We start from the raw sequence: 25997 nt of genomic DNA on the forward strand, positions 1-25997 counted from the left end.
CTCATCCCACAGGAGGGCAGTGGGCATGGAATGAGGATCCCATGGCATGGATCTGTGGCAGAGGATGCACAGGACCACCCTCGGCAGCAGGGCAGCTCCAACCCCAAGGGAACAATTCAGGTTTTCTTTAGGTCCTTCCCAAAATCATCTACGGCACCATTCTATGGCACTCCCACACCTGCCTGGATGCCTGGGAAGTCAAAGCCATGCATCACAGAAACTCTTCCCAGGAAAGCTGAGTGACAGGCACAAAAAAAAGGATTAAATTCTCAGACAAGGTTTGTTATTCATCTCCACCGTTGATCTTTAATTTCAAAGGTGACAATCCCCGCTGGGCTGTGATTTTCATTAACACTCCCTGCCCTTGAGGTCTCCCTGCACATTCCTTTGGTGACAGAATGGTATCAGCCGGATCTCAACAGCAGAGAGAAAATAAACCAGAACCCACACTCTGCACCCTCCCACCTGTAAAGCATCTAGTAGTAAGAAGCTTGTATCCCATTACTCCCAGTAGCAGCCACACACACACCTCCAGGTGCAGGGTGATGCTCTGACAACACTCAATTAGAAAATGAGAATTTTCTTGCCATCACAGCTGAGTGGAAAGTCAGCAGTAATGATGAGGAGCACAAACAAATTAATTAATTATTCAAGCCAGACTTCTCATCACAGGTGCTGATTTGGAGGTTTAAGCTCCAGCAGCTCAGGGCAGAGGCATCTCACCCTGGTAAGATGTGCACAGTGGCATGACCAGGACTGTCCCCTCCTGGGACAGTCAAAGGCTGGAAAAAGGGAATAAAATCGGTAGATGAAAAAAAAAATGGTATCACCATATGGTAAATAGAACCCTCTGAGGGTGGTGAGGCCCTGGCACAGGTTGCCTAGAGCAGCTGTATTTGCCTCATCCCTGAAAGTGCCAAGGCCAGCTTGGACAGGGCTTGGAGCAACCTGAAATCATGGAAGGGGTGGAACAAGATGAGCTTTAAGGTCTCTTCCTAGCCAAAACAGTCCATAATTTGCTCAGAGTACAACCCTACATGGATCCCCAGGGGCTGCAGGAGGAGTTCCCAGGCGCTGTCACAACTCAACCCCACACAACCCACAACAACCTGATGCACAGAGATGCTTGCAGGGCCTTCCATAGGAATGCCACCCAGCAGTGAACAGAGCACAAGAGGCAGATGGCTCATTCTGGACCTGGAAGGGACTTGCACCCTATTGAACACGGCAGGCAGAGTCACCTGCAGCCAGCGGGGTCAAGGACACGGTGCCACAAGAGCCCTGCACAGGCAGGGCCTCCTTCAGCACATGGCTGTGCCTCCTGTCCCCACTGACACGGAGCACTGCCAACCTGCAGTGCAGGCCTTAAGGAGAGCAAATCAATGAAGCACAGAGTGCTTCCTCTCTTTGACAGACTGCAAACAGGCTTTTCCATTCACCAACTCCCTGCTCCAATAGGGTGCAGCCCAGCAAACATGGATTTTGGGGACAACTATCAGCTTCAGCAGCTCTGAGCCTCTTGTTGCTCAGCTCTCTGTGCAAGCAATCCCTCTCTGGTGCCACACATAGATCAGCAGAACCCTGCCAGACCAGACTGTAATGCTGATCCACCCCACAACACCCCAACCCCTTTCTTACTCCTGCACACACAACAGCCTGCAATTTTACACAGGAACTTGTCAGGAGTTCAAAGTACAACCTGAGACACCTCACAGATCAGGCAGGCCTTACTGTGGTATAAAACGAAAAATCTCTACATTTAAACCTAATCCATACTCAAGTTTAACTATAGTAGAAGTCAGAGACAAGAGAAAGAACCATTTTAAGAAAAATTCTCAGGGAAAAAAATATTTGCAAGCCTTAAAACTACACAACGGGACTTCACCCCTTAAACTCTTCAGATCTAAATTATGAGTACCAAGCTATGCTTAGCAACACTTCAAGTACGACAGCAAATGCCATCCTCACCAGCAGTAGACTATTTAAGACTGGTTAGGCCAAATAACTCTGATCTCTCACCCAAATACTTCCTTTATCCAGGCCTGTATCTTTCGTAGTATCAAAATTAAAATTTCAACACCATATCCCTGGGTCTCTTGATACCTGGCACCAGCAAAAAGTGGGGCAGATACGTGGGAGCCGAGGAGTTAACCAGCACACAAAAGAGTACACTCACTTCAGCTCTGATTAAGCGGGGCAGTCACAAAAACAGAGGTCAACATCAGAAAATATTTTGTGAGTCATGAGGAGAGATTACTCACCATGCACTATTCAACTTACTCATCACAGTGTGGCACGGCCAGCACGGCTCACCACGGCTTCATTAGGGCACCGTGGCCTTTCCTTTGAGGCGGCGGAAGGCGGGGGAAGGAGCCGCACTTTCAGTTTTGTGTGGAAGCCAGTGGGAGGCTGGAGCTGCACCACCGCCGCCGCTCTCTCTCCTCCCACGGCCCTAATTAGACTCGGAGGGAAATACATGTTTCACATCAGCCTCCCCGGCTCTTTTAGCATCCCAACAAGCACAGGGTTGTCAGCCGGGCTATTATCCGGACTCAGCAGTCTGGAGAGACCCCACTTTTCCTATTCTACACGAAATAAGCAGCAGCCCAGCAATAAAGAGACACGGTATTAACCCAGACGTCCATTAATAGGAGAGACCAGCCTTCAACGCAGCAACACTGACGCCGCTAATTTAAGATGTAGTAAGAGCATAAAAATAGCCAAGTTACTCAAGGCAGGGTTACATCACAGCACGGAGCCCGGGCACGCAGCAGGTTGACACTACACAGCCTCGGATGTTGGGAAAGATGACTCCCTGCCACTGCTGCTGCTCTCACCAAAAATAACCTGCCGGGACCGTGAGTTTCCCGTTCCCTTTCCCTACAGCCCTCCTCGGAAAACACGTCTCACAGAGTACAACAGGAAGCAACCAGAACGCTGCTAAATAAAACTCCTCGAACCAGCGTGGTGTGGGTTTCTTTTTTCCTCCCCTCAGCTATCCCACCTTGCTTCATCGGAACCACGGGCGGTGAAACTAAGAAATGTTCTGCTTACGTCAAAGCGAGCCGAGCTCTGCCGGCAGCTCGGGGCCGCGCCAGCGCGGGGAAAGCGCGGCTGCAGTTCAGCAGAGCACGATGTCAGCAGGCCAAGCGCTGCCACGGACACGGGGATTTGTGTGCAGAGCCCCAGGGTCCGGCCGGAGCCGCGGCCGCTGCGCTCCGCTCGCCGGAGCTCCCCGCGGCGCGATGCTGCTCGGCTCCGGGTGAAACACCCACTCGGGAATTACTCTGGGAAAGCTGGCGATGCCAAGCGGACGGTTTAAGGGCAGGATGTTTGTGGTATTTCTCAGTACATGGGGGGGATCACACCCCCCGCCCACCACCACCACCATCCGCATTTCTGATTAACTGAGAAGAAATTCGACTTATTCTGCCATCCTCAAAAACAACTGCTCAAGTTCTCCCAAACCAACTAAATCCTTATTTCCAATGCTGCAAAACACACGTTTCACCCTTAATAAAGGGCGGGGGGTTCGGTTTTTAGGTTTTTAAGCCCGCAGGAGTCTCTGTGAACAGACATAAAACCATCTCTCCCTCCCAGAACAATCCCTGTCCCGCGTAATCTTTAACCTCCGCTTCACACAACCCGCTCGGAGAGGGGGGGGTGGATGGCGGGGCGGACACGAGTTAATATTTGGCGAGGAAAACCGAACCCGGTCATCGCTTGTACTTTCAGTTTCTGACAATTTGAGCAGAGCGCGCGCCCGCCAACACTGACAGAGCTGCCCAAACAGGAAAGGCTGCGTTTAACCAGTGTGTGCTGGGAGACACGCCGGGAACAGCACTGCATGGAGGATGTTTTGGAAAGGCACGGCTACAGCAGCAGCCCCGAAAGGCAGGCGGCAGATAGGAGCAGGCAGCCGTCTCTCCCTGCCACGAGCGATATAGTCCTAATCACTCACACACAAGCGATTGCCAAAGCGAGCAACAACATCAGCAGTATCAGCTGCCCCAGCCTGTGCGTCCCGGCGTGTTCTCGCCGGGAAACGGCTCACGTACAACAGCACAGCCTGGAACGCGGGGATAATCAACAGTGCCTGCGCCAAGTAAACATACAGAGAGACGTTTTGCCTTTGCAAACTGTGCTCCGAGGGGCTACACGCAGTTAGGGAGAGAAATTGCTCAAGGGTTGATAGGAAGCCTACACACATCCAAAAATACCCTCCCCGGAGCCTTTCGCCTCTCGTGGGATTGTCACTAATTTGAACATGGACATTGTTATCAAGGTCACACATCGCTCGTCCGGGCTCGGGAGAAAGTCAGGCAAGTTAAGAAAAAACGCCGCTCGGTAGCTAAGCAAGGACAAGTGACATTTTATTTGGAAGCACGAGGATTGCGGCTGGCTCGAATTCTCCTCGGGATAAATAAAAGGGGAGCTCCAAGGGCACGGCTGGAGGGGAACTGGCGGCAGCCCCAGACACCGGCGCTGCCTCCAGACCCACAGCCGCCGCTGGCCGCTGTTTATTCCCACTCTGCGGCCGGTCCTGGGGTCCCCACGACCACCCGAGGCCATTCATAATTTAAGCGCTATTCCCCCATCCAGAATCCCTGGATTCCACCCCGCTCGCAGCAGCACCGGTTATTAACCGGTTACACGAGCCCAGCGCGAGGAAAACACGAAAACTTTTCATTAACCAGTCCTCCTCCTCCCCGCCCTTCGGTTTAGTCAACCAATTATAAAATGAAATTGGGGATTTGACTTCCAGGCGAGCGGCGGCGGCACCCGGGGCCGGGGCTGCGGGAGGGTTCCCGCACGGGGGGCGGCGATCCCGACGGATCCCGGCAAGGGCCGGCGCTGAGCGATCGCCCGGCGGCTGCCAGGGCCGGGGCAGGGCCGGGGCGCTGACAGGGCGCGGGGCAGGTGCGGGGCCGGGCCATACTCACGTAGACGGGCAGCGGCCAGGGGTACACGGCGGGCTCGGCTCCCACGGGCGACTTCAGCCGCAGCTCCAGCCTCTCGCCCATGTCGGCAGCGGGAGGACGAGGCGGCGGCGGCCCCGCACCATGCTAGAGGGGCCGGCCGGGGCGGGGTGCGGCGGCCGGGCCGGGCCGGGGGCGTGGGCGCGGTGCGGCGGGCGGGGGGCGGCGGGAGCGGCGGGGAGGGGCGGCCGGTGCCGGGGGGCGGCGGGTCCCGTCCCTCCCTCTATTGTCGTTGGCGGCTCGCGGGGCTCTCGGGCGCCGCCGCCATCTTGGGCCGGCGTGAGGCGAAGCACAATGAGGCGCCGGGGCCGGGCCGGGCCGGGCCCGAGCGACGCGACAGACGCGGGGAGGGGGCGGGCGGGGAGAGGGGCGGGCGCGGCCCCGCGGTCCCTCCCCCCTTCCCTTCCCTCCCCTCCCTCCCCCTGTCCTCAGCTGCCCCCGCGCCGCGCGCGCTCCCGCGGCCCCGCGCGCTCCCGCGGCCCCCCCCGCGCGGGCACGGGACCCCCGGCAGGGCGGTGTGACACGGGTGGCACCGGCACGGTGCGGCTCGGGCACGTGTGACAGGGCCGGGGTGGCACATGGGAGCGGGACGGGCTGCAGTGTGACACGCGTGTGACAGGGCCAGGGTGGCACATGGCATGCAGGAGCAGGATGGGCCGCAGTGTGACACGCGTGTGACAGGGCCAGGGTGGCACATGGCACACGGGAGCGGGACGGGCTGCAGTGTGACTCGCGTGTGACAGGGCCAGGGTGGCACACGGCACACGGGAGCAGGACGGGCTGCAGTGTGACACGCGTGTGACAGGGCCGGGGTGGCACATGGGAGCGGGACGGGCTGCAGTGTGACACGCGTGTGACAGGGCCGGGGTGGCACATGGTACATGGGAGCAGCACAGGCCATGGTGTCAGACGCATGTGACAGGGCCAGGGTGGCATATGACACATAGCACACGGGAGCGGGATGGGCTGCAGTGTGACACGCGTGTGACAGGGCCGGGGTGGCACATGGTACATAGGAGCAGCGTAGGCCATGGTGTCAGACGCATGTGACAGTGCCAGGGTGGCACATGGCATGCAGGAGCAGGATGGGCTGCAGTGTGACACGCGTGTGACAGGGCTGGGGTGGCACATGGGAGCGGGACAGGCTGCAGTGTGACACGTGTGTGACAGGGCTAGGGTGGCACACGGCACACGGGAGCGGGACGGGCTGCAGTGTGATGGGGCGAAGGTGGCACATGGGCACAGGAAGGGACAGGCCACACTGTCACACATGTGTGACAAGGTGAGGGTGGCACATGGGAGCAGGAGGGCCTGTGGTGTGACACACGTGGCACGGCAAGAGTAGCACATGCGAGCAGAACAGGTTGTGGCATGACGTGTGACAAGGCCAAGCTTGGCACATGGGCACAGGAGTGGGACAGGCCATGCTGTCAGATGTGTGATGGGTGGCACAGGGGAGCAGGACGGGCCACATTGTCACATGTTAGACGGGGCGAGGGTGGCCATGAGGCTCAGGGTCTGTGTAAGGGTGGAGCACCCATGTGACACCATGAGGCGGCACAAGGTGCTTGGGGGGTGCCAGGCTGCAACCCCATCATGACAAAGCAAGGGTGGCATATGAACCCAGTGGTGCTACACGTGTGGCAAGAAAAGGGTGGGACACTCTGTGTGACAGCACCAGGCTGGCATGGGACATTCATGTGGCCTTGTAGGGCTGGGTAACACACATGATGGCACACAGCTGGCACACACATCATGGCACAGGGCTGTCACACCTGTGATGGCACACGGCTGGCACACTCGTGTTAGGCCAGGCTGTGCTCATGGGTCGCTGGACCAAGCCCCCAAAGCTCTTGGTGTGAAGTCTGCACACAAGTGATGTGTGAGCTTTGCCCGGTGCCACACGGTCACAGCCACAGTCGTGGGGTGTGTCACACGTGGGGCACAGAGGGGGCATCCCCATTGCACACGGGTGTGTGTGCCAGGCTGTGCAGGGGGCTCCTCACTGCTCCAAGGAGGAGCTTTTCTGACATGGGGGAGCAGAGCTGAGCCCTGTGCGCAGCAGTGTCCAGTGGGGACAAGGGGACAACGGGACAGGGGGACACGGGGAAGGAGGGACATGGGGACAGAATCCATCAGCCACAGACACCAAGCACTGGGCACCAAGAGCAGCATGGGGAGCACTGAGGCGGCAGCTACAGCCTTACAACACGGTGTAACCTGGGAGCAGGGCTGAGTGCACCCCAGCCGGGCAGAGGGACAGAACCGGGAAGTGTCCTGGGTGGGGGCTGGGAGCGGTGACACCTGGGCGGGGGCTGGGAGCTGCATCTCTATAGAGGCCGTGATGGGCTCCGCGACAGCATTTTCCATGTCTATAGGTGTCCCCAGGGCAGGGTGACACCGTTTGCATTTCTATAGGTGCCCAACTGGGCGATAAAATCAGGCCAGAGCTTCCTCCTTCACAGTCTTTCCGGTGATAATTTCTCTCTTCCAGGGACATGTGCATGGCCTGGGGTGCAGGGACATCTGGGGGCCCTGCCACCCTGTCCTGCAGTCCGAGGGAAGGACATCCAGCACCACCACAGCATCCACACCCCCCACTGCACCTGCTCACACCGGCAGGGACAATGACACTGTGCCTGGTGCCAGGCTCCATCTGAGGGTTGGAAGAGCAGCTGGGAGCCAGTGTCTGCTGGGGATGAGCATCCCTGTGGGACAGGAGCATCCTGAGGAGGTGCCCATAGCCCAGATGGGCACGGCTGAGCCCAGCTCTGACCTGCAGTCGGGTCCAGCAGAGCCAGATGGCACCTGGAAGGAAAACCATTCCTTCCCCATCCGACTGGTGGTGGACGTGGTGCTGGGAGCTGCTGCCCGGCCATGCCAGTGTGGGCTGGGCACTCTTCCCCCTGTGGTTCCTCACTTTCTCAGGCAAAGACAAGTAAACACGGCTCGGGGCAGGATGCTTTTGCCATCTGACTCTCCTGGCTGTTGTCCCCAGTTTATTAATCCCATCATTCTTTTATGGTGCTGGAGAGGATGTGGCTCAGGCATGCTGGGGAGCTTGGGGGCTATGGAGCTCAGCTTTGGTGCCCCTGTGTCGATGCCATCACATCCACTCTGCTCCTGCTCTGGGATGTGGCTCCAGGGCCAGGCAAAGCCTCCTGCATTCAGTGAACCTCTGCAAATCCTTTGGGATGGAGATGTGGCATGGAGACATCCACTGTTTGAGCTGCAAACTGGTGTCCTGGTTGGGGTCACTGCCTGTGGCCCTGTACTTCATGGGAAGGCAGGGAATGCACCATGCCCAAAATGCATCCAGAGCCAGCGAGTACCAGAACAGGATATTCCCTGCACAGGGATTTTGTGCATTATTTAACGCCTGTATTTCCTGACAGGCCTCTGCCTTCAGCAGAGACAGGAGCTGTTTATTGGGGGCAGCTGCATAGCTCTGTGATGGGGGCTGGGATGTGCCCCTGCTCCTGTGCCCGTGGCTGCTCCCTTATCCAGAAACTGCTCCAAGGCCAGCTCCAAACTCATCCATTCCCTCTTTGTATCCTTTTTCTCCCCCTTAAACGTCTGTACGTGCAGAAAGCTCCATAGCTAGGAACACTTTTCTAAGGAAAACACTAAAATCATCAAGTCAGCAGTGCTTAAACTGCTCTGACTGCCTCTTAAATAATCAATTCATTTTTAATTAGCTTACCACAAAAATTCCATTAAATTTAAATAAATAGACATGGCAGGAGTTCTCCAAGGCACAGCAGGCTCCATTTAAAGAATTCTCTTTGAGTTCGTTAGGTTGGTCTTTAATCAGTTTGTCGTCCAAGTCCTTGTGTGGCCCAAGCAGGCTCCTGGGCTGCTAATAAAGAGTAATGGAAGCTTCCAGGATTTCCCAGATGAATCCCAACCATCTGGCCACCATGCAGGGGTTCAGTGCTGGAGCTGATGTCTCCTGGCAGGTAGTGGGGACTGGGTCATTTTGAAGCACCTGCCTGAATCAGACATCTTTTCACTGATTTCTCTGAGTTTTACATCTGGAAGAAGAGACGGAAGCAAGGAAGGGCAATGCCCTGTTTTTGGCTGATTCAGTGAGCTGAACTGGCCCCTGAGACATGTGAGAATCCCCAAGAGCTGGGAGCCACTCTGTCCTCTTGGACAGCTCTGCATTTTTGCATTTTTGGGTGTCCTGAGAGTCTATAAGAAATCTCGAGAGGGACTTCAGACCAGAGCAGGTAGTGACAGGACACGGGAATGGTTTCTGAGTGCAAGAGGGCAGGGTTAGATGGTATTTTGGGAAAGAATTCCTCTCCGTGAGGCTGGGGAGGCCCTGGCACAGGGTGCCCAGAGCAGCTGTGGCTGCCCCTGGATCCCTAAAATTGTCCCAGGCCAGGCTGGACAGGGCTTGAAGCAGCCTGGGATAGTGGAAGGTGTCTCTGCCATGGCAGGGGGTCGCACTGAGGTTCCTCCCAACCCAAACCATTCCCATTCTCTGCCCTCTCACCCTGTGCTCTCCTGCAGCTCCTCTCTGCTCTGCACCAGGACACACTGGGTGCTGCCAGGGTTCCAGAGACTGATGATTTTCCAGAGACACCAGGCAGTGACCTGCAGCACTGGCCCTTCCAGAGAATCAAGAATCCACTTCCAGATCAGCAGTAGTTGAAATTTTCTGTTGAATTTTTCTGGTGTGGAGTAGTTGAATTTTTCTGGTGTGGAGGTTTGTGGAGGTTCCCATCTCCTTCCCAGGTGTGTTGGTCCTGCTGCAGGTCCTGGATCCAGGTTGGCTCAATTGAGAGCTGAATTTAATTTTTTTGGCACCACCAGATGAACCAGTTTGGATAGGGAGAAATGGGGAAGCTCTGCACAGCTCTGTGCACACAACTCTGCTCCTGTAGCACTGGAAAATAAATTTTTCCCTGTCAAGAGTGTACAGTGGGCAGCTGGTGCCCACAGGCAGCTGGCACAACCCCTCCTTCCCTGCTGCTCCCACATCCCACCTCTGCTCTCACACAGCCCCAGTCAGGGATCCCCCAGAATGGGGGTCCCATGTGCAGGCAGGGGAGGACACAGGGAGGGCATTAATGCACCAAGGACACTTCACACAAGCAGTGCTCTGACACTCTGTGCACAAACCTCATGCAAAGGCACCTCTGGAGCTCATGCCACACTGGGTTACTCACTGGGGTTACTGTGAGGTCAGCTTCTATCATCCTCATGTGTCCACTGACCCTCAGGGAGGGCCAGTGCTTGGCACAGGGGCTTGAGGTGCACATCAGCTCCTCTGATGTGAACCTGCCTTCCAGCAACAGCTCATCTTCAGTATTGACCCAATTTAGCTGACAATAACAAGCTGGATCACGAGGCAGGTTAATGCAGGCAAGTTTGTTCCCATCAGATGAAATATCCCAAGCGGAGCCTCTGCAGTGGCAGGGCAGGATGCTGGTGGTCCATAGTCCCAGGGATGGAGTCAGCTCTGATGGCTGTGCACAACTTCCCTTTCTCTCATGCAAAATACCCCACATGCAATTTTCCAAGCCCTACTTTAATTTCTTGGGGTCAGTCTTGCATGGCACCAGGGAGTTCCCTTCCACATGGTGGAGCAACATCTGTCCTTTCCATCTGTCCTGCCAACTCACTGGGCAAAAGCTCTCCAGGGATGCCCTGGCTGCAGTTGCCACAACAACAGTGATGCAACAGTTTCCTCTGCACTGGGTGTCCTGTTGATATTGAGGACCTGGGGTGGGTGAGGCATCAAAACCACGCTGGTGCAGTGGAGGTCCAGGCAGGATAAAGCTGCTTGTGGTTGTCAGGGTCTCCCTTTTGGTCCTGGATCTGGTCTCAAACTGGGTTTGAGCCCATTTTGGGAGTTTTTGTCCCTAAGAAGATATAGTTGCCACTGCTGAAGCCTCCCTCACACAGTGATGGGAGCACTGTATGTACATGAGGAGCCAGAGCCCCAGATTCAGCAAAACACAAGAGGGACAAAACCAGGGGCACTGCCTGTGCCAGGCAGAGCTGATGGCAGAGAGTCACCTGCTCAGCACCCAGAGCAGCCCTGAATGCCAAGGGAGGAACCAGGAATATTTTCACTGGAACACAGTGGCTCCCTCCCACCCAGCCCTTGGAGGTTTCCATCACATCTGCTTTGCCAGGGGAAAACAAACCCAGTTTGGTCCTTTCAGGCTCTGCTGGAGCTTGAATCAGCCGGTGCTGCAGCCCTGGCTGTGTCTAACCCCACACCACCAGAGAGCTTCTGGAGAGCCTCTGCTGCCGTCCAGGGAGCCTCTGCCGTGCCCTAGCCCCTGGCAGAGGGGACAGAGAGGCCAAACCAGGTCCCATGGGTGGGCTGGGGTGTTCCTGCTGCTCCCTCCCACCGCTCTCGCCCTCTTTTGCCCCCTTGTTTGGGGGCAGCCGGGGCTGGGAACATCCTGGCTCCATTTCACAGGCAGAGGGAGCGCAATGCCCGATTTCCCCTGGCTCCGGGCTCTTCCCAGCCTCCACCCTGCCGGCCCGGCCCGCCCCAGTGTGCCATCGTTCGGGACGGATTCCAAGCATTTTATCAGATGTGGAACTCGTGAGCACGAGGCGGCTGTTTAACCCTCAGGCTCCATCCCCGCTGCGCCCAACCCCGCGCCCTTAGTTCAGCAGGGAATGTGGGGGGACAAAGGCTCTGGCTGGGTGGGGGCGAGGGGACCGTGCCAGCCGCACGTGCAGCGGTGCCAGGCCCGTGTCAGCCGGGACCCGGAGCGCCCGAAGGCAGCCGCGGCACTCGGAGCCTCCTGAATGGGTCCCTTGTCCCCGCAGCGCCGGCTGGCCTCGTGTCCCGCCCCGTGCCTGGCCCGCGGGGACACCGGCTGCCCCCGCGCCCCACGCCACAGCTCACCCCTCACCCACGCCCTAGTGTGGAGGTGGGACCCCATTTGGGTCACCCATGATGTAAATGTGAGCACGCATCACCTCCACCCGAAAGTGGGGCACCCATCACCCCCAGCCGGACAGCGCTGACGCATCACCCCAGCACCACACACGGGGCACCCGTCACCCCAAGTGGGTGCCCCATGAGGAACCCACCGCCCCCATCCAGCCACAGTTCACCCATCACCCAAACACGGGGCACCCACCGCCCCCCTCCCCAAAGGCGGGGCGCTCCCTGCCCCCCACACAGGCGCCCCACGCGTGTCCCCCGCCCCGCAGGTCCCGCCGTGTCCCCCCCCGGTTCTCCCGGGCCGCAGGCGCCACCTCGCGGGGACGAGCCCGGACCGGCGGAGCGGGGTCTGCGCCGGGGCAAGGCGGACACCCCGACACCGCCACCCCAGGACACGGCACCCGCGCATGGGGGACCCCGAAAAGGGCACCCCGGCATGGGCACCTGGGTACGGGCACCGCAATAGGGGCACCGCACCACGGGCATGCCGGTAAAGACATTCCAACACAGCTAGCCCAGTATGAGCACCCCAATATGGACACTGGGGCATGGGGCACGGCAGCGTGATTCATCCCAAAACTGGCACCCCAAAATGGGCATCCTGTCGAGGACATCTTGGCATAGGGACTGCAACATGAGGCAGCCCAATATGAGCACTCCAAAACGGGCACCCCAAAATAGGCATCTTGTCACAGACACCTTGGCATGGGGGCTGCAATATGGGAAATATGGGAGCACCCAATTTGGGCACTTCAGAATGGGCACCCCAAAACAGGCATCCTGTCACAGACACCTCGGCATGGGGACTGCAATATGAGACACCCCAGTTTGGGCACTCCAGAACCGGCACCCCAAAATGGGCATCCTGTCATGAACATCTCAGCATGGGGACTGCAATATGGGATACCCCAATTTGGGCACTCAGAACGGGCACCCCAAAACAGGCATCCTGTCACAGACACCTCGGCATGGGGACTGCAATATGAGACACCCCAATTTGGGCACTCCAGAACTGGCACCCCAAAATGGGCATCCTGTCATGGACACCTTAGCATGGGGACTTGCAATATGGGAGCACCCCAATTTGGGCACTCCACTATTATCACCCTAGCACAGTTACCCCATGCTGAGCATCAAGGACAACCCTACATGGGACACCCCAAAAAGGGCATTCTGACATAGCCATCCCAGTAAAGACACTCCAGCACAGGTACCCCAATATGGGCACCTGGGCATGGGGCACCCCAAAATGGGCATCTCAAAATGGGCATCCCGTCACACACCTCAGCATGGGGACTGCAACATGAGGTGCTTCAATATGGGCACCCCAAAACGGGTACCCCAGTATTGTCACCTGGAGACAGGGCACCCTGGCTCAGTCACGCCACCCTGAGTGTCCTGTAAAGGACACTCCAAAAAGGGCATCATGGTGTGGGATTCCTGGCAAGGACACTCCAACACAGGCACCCCAATATGGGTACCCAGGTATGGGACATCCCAAAACGAGCACCCCAAAATTGACATCCTGTCATGGGAACCCTGGCTGGACCCTTGGAGGCTGAACAGCCCCAATTTCGTTTCTTCCCTTCAATTACACGTGTCTTTCCTTGTGATTTACATAAAAATCACAATTAACATAACCAAGCACAACCTCTTTAAACATCATTGGGATGTGAAACCCACAGAGTGCTTTGAGTGCCAGCAATACGGAGAAACCTCTTGGAAGCACTGCCACAGGGGAGAACCAAAAAGCAGCCCAGACCCAGCTCCATCGGGGATGTGATGGCTGGGATTGTGCTTTGTGGGACTCAGCAGAGCTCTCCCAAGGCACAGCATTCCTTAGGGATACTCTCTGTCAGTGGCTGGAGAGGGAAGATTCCTTCCCTGGGAATGCTGTCTATGTATGTGCAACAGGGAAAACAGGAGGTGGCGTAATTTATTAAAAAAAACCTAAAAAATATCTGACCTGCAAAAGCCAAGAAAGACAAAAGCTGGGAATTTTAAGATTTAGGTATCACTGGTGGCAGCAATTAGGTTTAAAGCAATGCTCTTAACTAAAGGTGATCATAAGAGGATCCCAAACCCGTCAGCAATCACAGGAAGAAGAGTGAAAAAGTCAGTTGTGTCCCAAATACAATTTTTATGGCTGAACTATGTCAGGCTATCTCAGGAAGAGAAATCCTTGGAAATTCAGTCGGGAGGGATCAAGTCTCGAGTCCAAATCCATCTGTAGGAGATGCTCCCCATCCCTCGGGGTGCTGCATCTCCCAGCCTGGGCTTCCCTGCCTGGTGGTGTGAGGGTGTGACAGAGTGACAGTGAGACAAAGTGACAGTGTGACAGCGTGATAGTGTGACAAAGTGACAGTGTGACAGTGGCTGAGCTCCACTGCAAAGGGCTGGGTCAAAACAAGGGATTTTCACAAGGTTTTTGGGGATCCCCTCACAGAGCAGCCCAGTCAGAGGCAGGGGGGCAGTAGAGGGGACAGTGACAGCACAGGTGGGCACAGCCAGCCCTTCCCAACCACGGGCTCATCCTGGTAGCTGGATGTTCTCCAGACCATGAGGACTCCAGCAAACAGAACTCTTCCCTTTGACTTTTTCCCTTAAAAAGGGAAACCTCCTTTTTCCTTTAAAAAGGGAAAACCCCTCCTGCATAGGGGCTGATGTGTGCAGCTATTTCTGAATAAAATCAACACAACCCCTGAGCTGAGCTCTTCTCTCTGCCCCGGGACCAACACAAACAGGCTGCAAAACCCAGGCTGAAGGCAGAGAACAAAAGGAAAAACACGGGGAGCAAGAGAAATCCTTTTCCTTCTCCTGTTGTGCAGCAGCTCAGAATCCCAGGTGAATCTTGGCAAGGTCGTGTCTCCTTTTTGTTTGCAAGCTCCTTTCTCTTTAGTTCCCTCCTTTCCCCGATGCTGGAATCCTGCTCTGAAGATGAAGATGGGGTGGGAATGCAGCCCCTGTGCATTTTGTTTTCCCTCTCCCGTTCCCTGTCCCACCCACCTGCAGTGGGGACATGGCACCCACAGGTGGGGGCTTGTTCAGGGGTGTTGGGCACGTGGGTAGAGGACAAGCTGTGGTCACAGGGACACCAAACCACTGCCCACTCTGTGCCCACACGTGTGGGGACACTCACAAAGCTCCATGTCTGCCTGGCCATCACCCATCGTGTCACCTGTCACAGCTTTCCCACACCGACACTGGTCACCTGGGGCAGTGGGTGACGGTGTTTAGTGGGTGCTCAGGTGTGGCAGCCCGTGGAGCTGCATTCCCAATAAAGACATGAAATAGATCCCAAAATTTGGCTCTATCAGCTGTGCAGCCACTGCTGACACCCACGGGCAGAGGGGAGAGGTGCAGCTCTGCCAGCCCCACTCTGCGGGACCCCCACCCCATGGAAGGAGCTGCAGCCCCATGCTGGGATCCCATCCCTGTGAAGGTACCCCTGATCCCATGTGGGGACTCTCAGCCCCAGAAAGGACCTGCAGACCCATGGAGGCGTCTCCATCCTTATGGAGAGTTCTCCAGCCCCATGCAGTGACCCCCGACCCTGTGCAGGAACTCTGAGCCTCAGAAAGGACCTGCAGGCCCACAAAGGGACCCCCATCCCCACAGAGGGACCTCCATCCCCATAGAGGGACCCCGTTCCCACGGGAGGACCTTCATCCCCACAAAGGGACCCCATTCCCACGGGAGGACCCCCATCCCCTGGAAGGACCCCCATCCACATGGAGGGAGCCCCATCCCCATGGAGGGACCCTGTTCCCACGAAAGGACCCCCGGTCCCCATGGAAGGACCCCCATCCCCAGGGAAGGATCCCCAGCCTCACGGAAGGACCCTCATCCCCACGGAAGGACCCCCATTCCCACGGAAGGACAAGGACCCCCATCCCCACGGAAGGACCCCTGTCCCCACGGAGGGACCCCGTCCCCATGGAGGGATCTCATTCCCACGGAAGGACCCCTGTCCCCATGGAGGGACCCCGTCCCCATGGAGGGACCCCGTCCCCACGGAGGGACCTCATCCCCACGGAGGGACTCAATCCCCATGGAGGGACCCCATTCCCACGGAAGGAGCCCCATCCACATGGAAGGAGCCCCGTCCTCATGGAGAGACCCCCCATTCCCACGGAACGACCCCCGTCCCCATGGAGGGACCTCATTCCCACGGAAGGACCCCTGTCCCCACGGAGGGACCCCATTCCCACGGAGGGACCCCATTCCCACGGAGAGACCCCCGTCCCCACGCGCGTCCCCGCCGCGCGCGCCCGCGCTGCCACGTGGGACCCGCGGGAGCGCGCGGCGGGGGCGTGGCCCGTGACGGGGCGTGGCCAGCGCTGGGACAGTGACACCAGTGGCAGCAGTGACGCGGCTGTCACGGGGCGGGGAGGGGATGAACCCCAGAATAATTCAAGTGTAAGCGACAACACTGCGCCATCAGCTCCCACCTTCCTGCTCCGGCAGGGCCATCCCAGAGCACACAGGGCGCAGGATTGTGTCCAGATGGTTCTGGGATGTCCCCAGTGAGGCAGACCCCACGCTTTCCCTGGGCAGTGTGTTCAGTGCTTGATCACCTGCACAGCAAAGTTCTGCCTCACGTCCAGGTGGAAGTTCCTGGGCATCAGTTCCTGCCCGTTCCTCTGGTGTCACTGCTGTGCCCCACGGGGCAGAGGCTGGGCCCTGCTCTGAGTCCTCCCTGCAGACACACAGGGCTCAGGGCTGCTACTCTGGAGGCTGAACAGCCCCAGGCCCCAGCCGTTCCTCGAATGAGAGATGCTCCAGTTCCTTCATCATGTCCAAAGCCCCTATTCCAGCAGCTCCACATCTCACTGATCCCGAGAAACCCAGAGCTGGACACAGCACTCCAGCTGCGCCCCAGCAGGGCTGAGGAAGGGGCAGGACCAGCTGCCATGTCCTACCACCGATGCTCTTCCTAACACAGCCTGGGACCCCACCGGCCTCTTCGCCCCGAGTTCAGGTCCAGCAGCTCATTAAATACTCAGTTTGCTCCAAGCTCTTCCAGGGTTGCGGTTTTCTCTCGTGCGTTTGCAGCTGTTTGCTGTTTCCATCCCATGGGATAAGAGGGGCTGGATGCCCCCGGCCCTGCGTCCTCCTGAGGGGCAGAGTGGGCGGAGCATACACAAGTTAGTGGGCGTGGCTTTGCTGAAGGGGCGGGGCGGGCTCGGGGCGTGACCGAACACGTCGTGAGGGGCGTGGCCTGAGCGCGGTGGGCGGGGCTGGAGAGCGGCAGCGAGGCGGACGGTGAGTGGCCAGAGAGGGAGGGGGCGTGTCCGGAGAGCCGGGCGGCGGGGCAGCGCCGCGGTGCGGAGGCGTGTCCAGACACTTGGAGGCGTGTCCTAGGCGCTGGGGGCGTGGCTGGAGAGCGGCGAGGCGGCAGGGGCGTGGCCAGACGGAGTGGGCGGGGCTGGAGAGCGGCGCAGCGGACGGTGCTGGCCCGGGGGCGTGGCCGCCGGTCGGGCGTGGCCATGTCGGGGGCGTGGCCGAGCCCTCAGCTGACCGGCCGCCATTTTGTCGGTGCCGGATCCCCAGCGCCGCCTGGAGCTGCGCCCGCGGCCGGGGTCGCCCGCGCCCGCCCGTCCGCCAGGGCAGCTCCGCCCGTGCCCTGCCGCTCCCCTCGGCATGTGAGCGCCCCGGCACCGCTGCTCTCACCCGGCTCGAGCGGCAGCAGCACCGCGGCGGCCCCCCCGCCCGGGCCCGGCCCCTCAGCCCGGCGCAGGCCCCGCCGCCGCCATGGCGCTGAAGATGGTGAAGGGCAGCATCGACCGTATGTTTGACAAGAACCTGCAGGACCTGGTGCGCGGCATCCGCAACCACAAGGAGGATGAGGTGAGGGGACCCTTCCCTGTGCTCCGGCCCGGCGATGTCGCTGCTGGCCGCTGGGGCTGTGTCTGCGAGGGAATGTTGGTTTGGGAAGGGGGAAGCGGGAGTCAGAACGAGGAAGGTGACGCTGGGGTGTGGGGCAGGAGGGACAGGCTGGGGGACAGCAGGAGAGTTAGTAAGGGAGGGCCATGCTTGGTGCTCACCTTTCCATTCACTGTGTTGTGGTGTTGAGATCCGTGATATACATACGGAGATATATATATGTGTAGACATATGCACACATATATACACGCAAATGTATGCATGATTATTATAGAGGAATAATGGAGAGGGATTCCTTCCTCACCAGCCCTACAGTCACGTGCTGTAGTCAGCTATGTATTCTTCACCCTGAAGCTGTTATACAGGAGGATGAAGCTCCTAATTCAGCTTTCAGACCATTCATGTTTAGTACCTCCTGACTAAAATGTCCTTCTCTCAGAGCTGTTCTAGGCAGCAATCATTTCTCCGTGTCGGCCTGTTATCCACTCTTGTGTGAGAAGCACGTGATCAGGAAATTAGTATAGGTGAAGTAATTAGTCATCAAGAACGTGTTATGTGAGACTCCACAGTAAAGTGTCACATGGTAATTGAGAAGTAACGGGCCCCAATGTCACTTGTGTTCATCTTCAAGTAACTCATGAAGCTTGAGGAGCTTTCTTAATATTGGTCTAACAGCTGGGCTTTGCTAGTGTGTTGGGGGATGGCTCTAGAGTCAATATCAGCTATCAAAAGCATCTGGAAAAGTTGTAAACTTTTAACTGAATGAAGAACTTTACTAGGAAAACTGATCTTCTTGCTGGTGCTATTGAGCTGAAACACAAAATACAACTTCCAAAATCTGTGTAAGCCCCTTGTGCACAGGACAAGGGGTTGTTTGGTAGTGAGCATACCTGGGAAATTTCTGTTTTTCACAGAGTGACAGAATATGCTGTGTTGGAAGGGACCCACCAGGATCATTGAATCCAATTTATTTTGGTATATGTTAAATTTATGGTATTGGTTTGATGGCAGAGGAAGGCAGGGCTGCTGTGCAGTGCCCTGAAAAATGTGTGAAACACCACAAAGCAGCAACAGCTTATTTGTATGGAATTTATGAGCCTAGTGTGTTGTGCTAGAGCAGGACCTGGTGAGCAGTATTCTTATGGAGCCCCTCCAATGTGTTGTGCTGCTTTTAGTAAATCTGCTTTATTCCTTTGTGCATAGGACAAAAAGTGTTTCATCAGCTGTCAAACCCCTGAGGATCCTTCTGGTGAAGGTCCAGGCCTTTGTGGCACTGGTTCTTTGAGAAGTATTGAATGCTTTTTCTAAAATAATTTTGTGACAAACAGCTTCGTAAAGAGAGTTCAGAAGCACACCGAGCTTGTTCTCAGTCTGTGATAAGAAATGGTTAAAATGAATTGGCCTTTGTGCCCTTTGGCGTTAGGAAAAAAACACTCCTTGGACAATTTTGTAGGGCTGTGTGGGAAGCTGTTACTGGGGTATGTGCACACTCTGGGATTCAGTGAGGTCGGAGCAATACCTTGTGTCAGAACAGCTGGGCTGCAGCATGATGGGATTTTAAACTCTTCAGTTTGGAGTACTAAAGGTGAGATTTTGAAACAGGTAACTGTAGGGATGATTCCTTTTCATATCCTCACGAGCACAGCAAAAATTAAACCCAAACTAGAATGTGTTCAGCTGATTAAGACATTGCACTGGTAAAACCTGTGTGTTTGAGAATCCTTCAAATCATTTCTCTTAGTTCCAGAGAGTGGCTGCAAGTCCAGGAAAGGACTGTGCCTTTTCCTGGCTCAGCTGGAGAGAGCTGTAAATCTGCTGTTGAGCTTTTGGGTGTGGATTCAGTGCTTCCCAGGCAGTGGCCAGGGACATTGGCTAATTTTCAGGTGATGTTACAAAATCTGAATGCTGTTTTAGAGGAACTAGCTGCAGAAATTCTTCCTCTTTTCCCTACAGTGTTTCCATTGTCATTGTATCTGTTTAATGTTGCTCCAGTGCTGTAGTTCAACCAACATTTGTGTGTCTCAAGGTAAGTGTCTATGCCTAAGACAGAAACACTATCCTGTTCAGAACAGCAAATTTGTTTAAAACAAACAGTGTGATTTAGTGGGGAGGATATTGACTATTGGTCTTGGCTCAACAGGAGTTTCTCCAGGAAGAGTTCCAGTCTCTGGAAAAGAGCTACTGTGGTTGTTAAATATCAGTGATAGGAAGAGAAATGAAGGCAAGATTGTTGTTTTGACTTCTGATTTACTTGTGCTTTTTGCAGGAGGTTAGTTTATTTACATGTCTTGGGTTTTGTGTTTTGGAATTTAATCACATGGAAAAATCTGCCATCACTTATTCCCTCATCTCTCTGGACAGTCTGTCCTGGTAGATCTGAGACGGAAAGTTTTATTCCTTTCCACTTCTTACGCAGATACCACATGAGCATATCTGGTATTTCACAGCCCATCGAGGCTGTACCAGTGCCTGGTACCCCAGTTCACAGTGGGGCTTTTCAGTGCAGTTCTTTGACAGCCCCATTGTCTTCTTGCTTGGTGGGTTTGTGTTCTTCCTATGTTGCTGTGACCCTAAATCTCACATGCCAAGGTGTGTCCTGAAGTCAGAGCAGGCCACATCTCTTCACTGATAAGTTTTGGGTGCTCCTCAGCTCCTTAGAGGAGGTGAGAGTGCTGGAGGCTGCCTGGCCCTCGAGCTCACAGCCTCTCTGCAGCGTGTTCATTCCCTGTCAGAGGCATTTCCATTGTGTGACCCATTTATTTCAAACACTGAAACTGAAGGGATGGACTTCCCTAAGGATGCGAGGTAGGAGAGAGGAGGTGGTTAACACAGTCACTGCTCCGTGCAGATTTGCTCTGTTCATCTCCAGTGTTCTGGGGAGTGCTGGAGCTGCGTGGTCCTTCTGCAGGGTAAGTGCTGCGTGCAGGGAATGAGGTGGCAGAGCAGCATTAGCTCCCTCCCAGCTCTGACACGTTGTGTTTACTTTCCAACAGATGCTTTAGTTCCTGTGGTGTTCCCAGCGCCAGTTCAAAGCCAGACTTGATCCTACTGCCTTTCCCTGAATTTTCACTTCCAATACCTCATTCTCTCCCTTGCATTTGGAAAAGGGATGCTTTTGCTAATGAAAGTGGTGTTTTTCAAAAGATATTAGGTGGTTTTGTATACAGTGGAGTAACTTCTACTTTGTGCCTACTGCTTCAGAATCTGCTTCACAGCATGCTCTGGAGGAGGAATGCTTTGTACCATAGGCTGTTAAAATATACTGGATTTTTGCCAAGGTAGTCCAAACTGATAAGTTATATCTGTTCTCCTAAATGTGTAATAAGGGACAGGATAATTCTTTGATGGTTTTTGGCCCTTGCATAGTGTTTTTCATTCACAATTAAAAGTTTGTTTTTCCCAACAAGGAAGCTCCTGTCAGATGCTGATGTGAGATGTTCCTTTAGAAAACTGAAATTAAGTAACAGAAACAGGTATTAATGAGTGTGTTTAGGCTCCTTCAGACACTAGCCCTCTGTTTCAGGTGTCTTTGATTTACTGCAGGACACTTAAGGAGAGAGAAGGGATTTAAAAAGTCCTGTACTATGTATATGTGCACTTCTCTTATAACGTGAGAAAATTGTCCTCCCTTTTTTTAGAGACTCTGCTGTGTGTGCCTTTGTGGTTTTGGTAATTGATACTTTCAGGAAAAATCATATTGAAAAATTCACATTTTTCTGTCTCCGGTGTTGAGTGATGAGTATCTCATTGCTGGTTTACACTTAAAACTGTTTTGGAACATTGAAAGGAGCAATCAGTGCTGCTGGTTGGGAAAAAAAAAACTTTACTTACTAATATAATGCTAAATGGGAGGAGCATTCTGTGTCCTGCTGTGAGATGTGTGGTTTACTGTCAGCCTGCCTTTCCAACCTGCCAGTGGCTTCTTGCTGCTTACTCAGGGTTACCCGAGGACAGGGCACTTGTATTGTTAAAAAAGCTTTTTCCCTCTAAATAAAGGACCACTGTGTTCCACTGCTGATTTCCAGCTTCTTCTGACACATTTTCAGATGAAACAATGATGTGGGGAGTTTTGAGGAATCTTTTCACATCACAAAACTCTTCTGGGCTCAGCCTGTCCTCAGTGAGGCTGAAGGCCTTCTCATGCTGTGGCTTCTGACAGCCTGGCTTCAGCCACTCGTGCAGTATTAGTATTTGGTGGTAAAGGATTTAGGCTGGAACGTAATCAGGGAATTTTGAGGAATGCCAAACGGTTTGTTGGTGCCTGAAAGAACAGACCAACTGCTGGGCAGTGCAGTTCATTGATGACAGACAGCTCTTTCAGGCACTGCTGCTCCATCAGTTACTGTGTGTCATATACGTGTTGATATCTTTGAAGGCAGCTCATTATTCCACCCACTTCCAAGTGGCTCTAGAGTTGCTATTGTTAATTCTTCGCGCGTGTGAATCACTGCAAAAGACAAAGTCGGAAATAGAAACAATACACAAAGAGGGTTGGATAAGGACCTCACACCACTTGGTGAGAAACGTCTGGGACTGGCATGCAAGGCCAGTGAGAGTGCCCTGCCTTACCTGCTGTGTCACGGACACAAAGGGCCTGGAGCATGGCACACGAGCCAAGACGTGGGCAATGTTGTCCTGTGATTACAGGCAGGAGCAGCTGAGGCTTTGCATTAGTGCTGCCTTTCATTAGCTTCTTGCTTTCTCCTGTATTAAATATTACTTAATTGACTGTGGCATAAGTGGGGATAATAGCTTTGTTCCCAGTCTGGATCATTTTATAGCTGCCTCTGCTGAGGGTTTGAAATGCTCCAGACAGATCTGCGCTGGCAGATGTGGAAGTAAATATTGTGCCCAGGCAGGTCCAGGGAATAGGAAGAGCTGTCAGGTACCTAAGAAATGGAGTGACTATCCACTGTACCTTTAGTGAGCCCAGGGGAAAAACAGCCAGAGGAATCAAAATAAAATATGGCTACAGATTACATTTCTGCACTGTGATCAACTGCAAAGAGTTGTTTATTTGGTGCTTTGTGTTGCAGATCTTTGTCCTGGTGCTAAGTGCAGAAAATGGGTTTTTTTGTGGTTTCTTTCCATCAGCGTCCGTGAAAGTGACTGAAAACCTCTTCCTCCACAGTGTGGGTTAGCAATGACATTTGTGTACAGACAGCACCTCAGGTTTTTCATTTGTAAGTGTTCTTGGGAGTACATCCTGTTCCTGCTGCCCTGTGAAGGGCAGCATTACATGACAGGCACCAGAAAGAACCAAGTCATAGGACCAGTTACAAGGAAGCATTTGTGTTCATTAGGTTATTAAAAACTGATCATTCACGCTGAGAAATTACAATGCTTCATCATCTGAGGGGAAGTCTGCTAAAATCCAGGTGTCAGGAAGCATAAAAATATTTGAATAGAGTAAAAGTTGCAGAAAATATTGGTGGTAGTTTTAGTAGCTCAGACAGGTAATTGAGTGGGTTTTTTAAAATAAGAAGCAAATGTTGAAAGTAACTGAATTAAGTGAGCCCTGTTGAATCCTGAGTGTAACTGGGTATTAGAAATGTTTGGTTCCCCTCCTCAGTCACTGCCCAGCAGGGTGAGCAGTCAGTTTGTAAACCTCATAGTTGAGTGCTGGATTTTGTATTAGCTGTTTCTTTTTTCTTGTTGTTTCCATGATGACCTAAGTGTTCAAACCTGACAACTTCTGCTGAGAAATTCTTGTGTTGGAAGGTGTATAAATGGAGGGAGGTGTCGATGTGTGAATGTTGAAACTTTCTTCTGGTTGGCTCAATCTATGGCAAAGCTGTATAAAATATATTGCCCCAAGTGGATCACTGTGTTAATCAGCTTCAGTTGTGAGTGGATGTTTGTTTAGTGTGATTGTACAGCAGGGAGGAGGTGAACAAACTTACTTTAACTACACAAATATTTGTGCTGAATTTAAGAAGCTGGGAATGGCTATGAACCATCTTTTTCTCTGTCCTCCTTACCTTTCCATAGCTGCAAACTACTCACAGCTGTGCATGAATCAGTGTTAGAGCTTTGTAGTATTTTCAGCGTTACATTTTTATTTGGCATTAATACGTCATTAAGCATCTTTTTTTGGTTTCTCCCTGAACTACTTCAGTCATCTGAATCTCAGCAACAATAGCTACTTTAGTTTCTCAGGAGGAAGTGACTGCTTCCTATGCATCCAAAAAAGCACGTGCTTTGATGAAGCCTGCCTTTATCAGAGCCTGAAACTGCACAGAGATGTCTGGAACAAGCAAGTTGAAAAATCTACTGTAAAAAACACTTGCATGGTTTTTTGCATAGTAATGTAAAAATAAAACTTTGGGTACATCTTGTATTTGCAAGAATGAGCACTTTTATCTGACATATCTCTCCAGGCTTAAAAGTTGTCTGCTCAGATATGGTTTAGGCAGCACAGACCCATGAGGATTGTTTAATTGCTGTGCAATTAAATTAACAAATACTGTGATCGGACTGGAGATGTGCTTGTATTAAGGGACCTGTGAGACTGGAGATAATTAAGGGACATCTCTAGACCCTTGCTGCTGCTGTCTGCTTACTGATTTACGATGTTCAGGGCTTGTTGATTGCCACTTTCCTGATTCCCAAGGTGCCAGCAGTGATCTTGGCCTTGGGAGGGGCCAGGGATAGCTCATGTAGCTTCAGCTTCCTGCATTGGTGCCCTTCTGTGGGCATTTCAGTGTGAAATCCTCAATTGTCTTTGGGTAAACCACCAAAGAGGAGCTGTCCATGGGAGACTGCCAGGAGAGCTTGGGGGGATGCTGCAGGTGCTTGGAGTCACTTTGGAAAAGCAACTGCATCTCTGCATCTGTTTCTTTCCTGAAACCCAATGTTTGTGTTACAAACCTGTTTAGAAGATCCTGTGTGTTTTTCTGCTGTGCCTTAAGGGGCTGTAGTGGTTGGTCCGGGGTCAGCTGTCTGCCCTGAAATTGGTGCACAGTACTTGTATAGATAGCATTTCTCTGATTTTTTAGAATAAGGTTCAAAGGTTTTAATTGGCTTATGAGTCACTTTAGGATGGATGTGTGCCTGCATCATGCCAGATTTCAGTTGGTGTGTGTAACTTAAGCAAACATTAACAAAAGAAAAACTGTAAACCTACTTTTTGCATTCCTTCCTCTGTGTTGCTTGGCCAAGGAGTCTTGTGATCTCACTGTGCTCATTCCAGACAAGGGGGCAGTGGGTAATGCATCGTGTTTCTAATAAATAATATAGAAGTCTGCTGCAAATGAACCAGCAGAACCTTGTGCCTCTGGTGCTGTCACTCAGAACATTGGGCTGGGATCCTAAGCCTACCTCAGGATGAGCCAGTAAATCCCTGGAAAGCTGGGTAGCAAGGACAAAACTAAGGCATGTTAAAACATGTACAGCAATGCTGTTTATCAACAGCTGAGTGAAAGATAAGCTTGGCTTTATGAAAATGCCTTTCAGTTTCCTGAGCCCTTTGTTGCAGCTGAGTGACCTCTGCACTGGACTCAGGCTGCTGCAAACCCATCAAGATGAGCATTGTGCAGCAGCACTCGCTGCTGATCCTCTCTTCTGTTCTCAGCTGCTTTGCCATGTTTTGGTGAAGTTACTTGTGAGGAGCATGTGTGGAGCACATGCCTTGGAATTTTCTATCCAGGCATGGAGTAGCCTTAACAAAATATCCTGTTATTTATCTTAAATATCTTTTTTCTACAGTAGTTAAATAATATAGCATTTTAATGGGAATTATGTGTAATATGTTGATCTCTAATGCTGTGTCCAAGTCAGTAACACATTTTTCTTTTTAATGCCCTTGTCTGTTACTTCAGTGGATTCATTCAGTACTGTTGTGGTACTATGTGTCCGGGTACTGCAAATACTAGAGGTGTTCTCTGACTGGTTCAGTGCTGTTTGACATCAAGTGCTGCTTTTGAGGCTTTGAGAGGAGCCTGGCAAGTGATAAGAATTTCTTCCCAGCCTTCTTTCCGAGGCAGGTGATCTGTACTGTGAATGGGATCTGCTGCCTGAAGCAGGAACAGATCTAAAGTTCCTTCACCTCCACAAGGTGTCTTGGGGTGTGACTGCCTTTGGTGTTGAGCATCATGGTCAAGTTCCAGCAGTAGGAATCTTCCCCTCATGTGAGACCATCCTGTGCTTGTGCTCAGCGTGATCTCATGGGGTTTGTCTCAAAGTCCTACGTAAAACTGATAAATCCTATA

The 25997-nt window shown here is 53.6% G+C and overlaps 2 protein-coding genes across 13 annotated transcripts in view; one reads left to right on the top strand and one right to left on the bottom strand.

Moving 5' to 3' along the window:
* DOT1L (DOT1 like histone lysine methyltransferase) overlaps positions 1-5306 on the bottom strand; it is an 80710-nt gene extending 75404 nt beyond the window's left edge. For 2 of the 10 annotated variants that reach the window (XM_085562561.1, XM_085562563.1), the window contains exon 1: positions 4944-5306. In XM_085562561.1, the coding sequence (XP_085418687.1) occupies positions 4944-5024 (81 nt within the window). In that variant the 5' untranslated portion in view covers positions 5025-5306. Of the gene's footprint in view, positions 1-2261; positions 4856-4943 lie in introns of those variants that run through there. The other 8 variants (XM_085562567.1, XM_021528254.4, XM_085562560.1 and 5 more) reach the window with 7 other exon arrangements.
* Positions 5307-17412: 12106 nt separating this feature from the next.
* The window catches only part of AP3D1 (adaptor related protein complex 3 subunit delta 1), a 42540-nt gene continuing 33955 nt past the window's right edge, over positions 17413-25997 (top strand). Inside the window, exons 1-2 of one of the 3 annotated variants that reach the window (XM_085562596.1) lie at positions 17435-17751; positions 19741-19813. Coding sequence is in view for 2 of the 3 variants with exons in the window: in XM_021528259.4 (XP_021383934.1) it covers positions 17656-17751 (96 nt within the window). In the remaining variant the exon portion in view is untranslated. Of the gene's footprint in view, positions 17752-19740; positions 19814-25997 lie in introns of all 3 variants that reach the window. The other 2 variants (XM_021528259.4, XM_031507173.3) reach the window with 2 other exon arrangements.

The sequence above is a fragment of the Lonchura striata genome, chromosome 28 (assembly GCF_050655825.1).
Source record: "Lonchura striata isolate lonStrDom1 chromosome 28, ASM5065582v1, whole genome shotgun sequence".
NCBI lineage: Eukaryota > Metazoa > Chordata > Aves > Passeriformes > Estrildidae > Lonchura > Lonchura striata.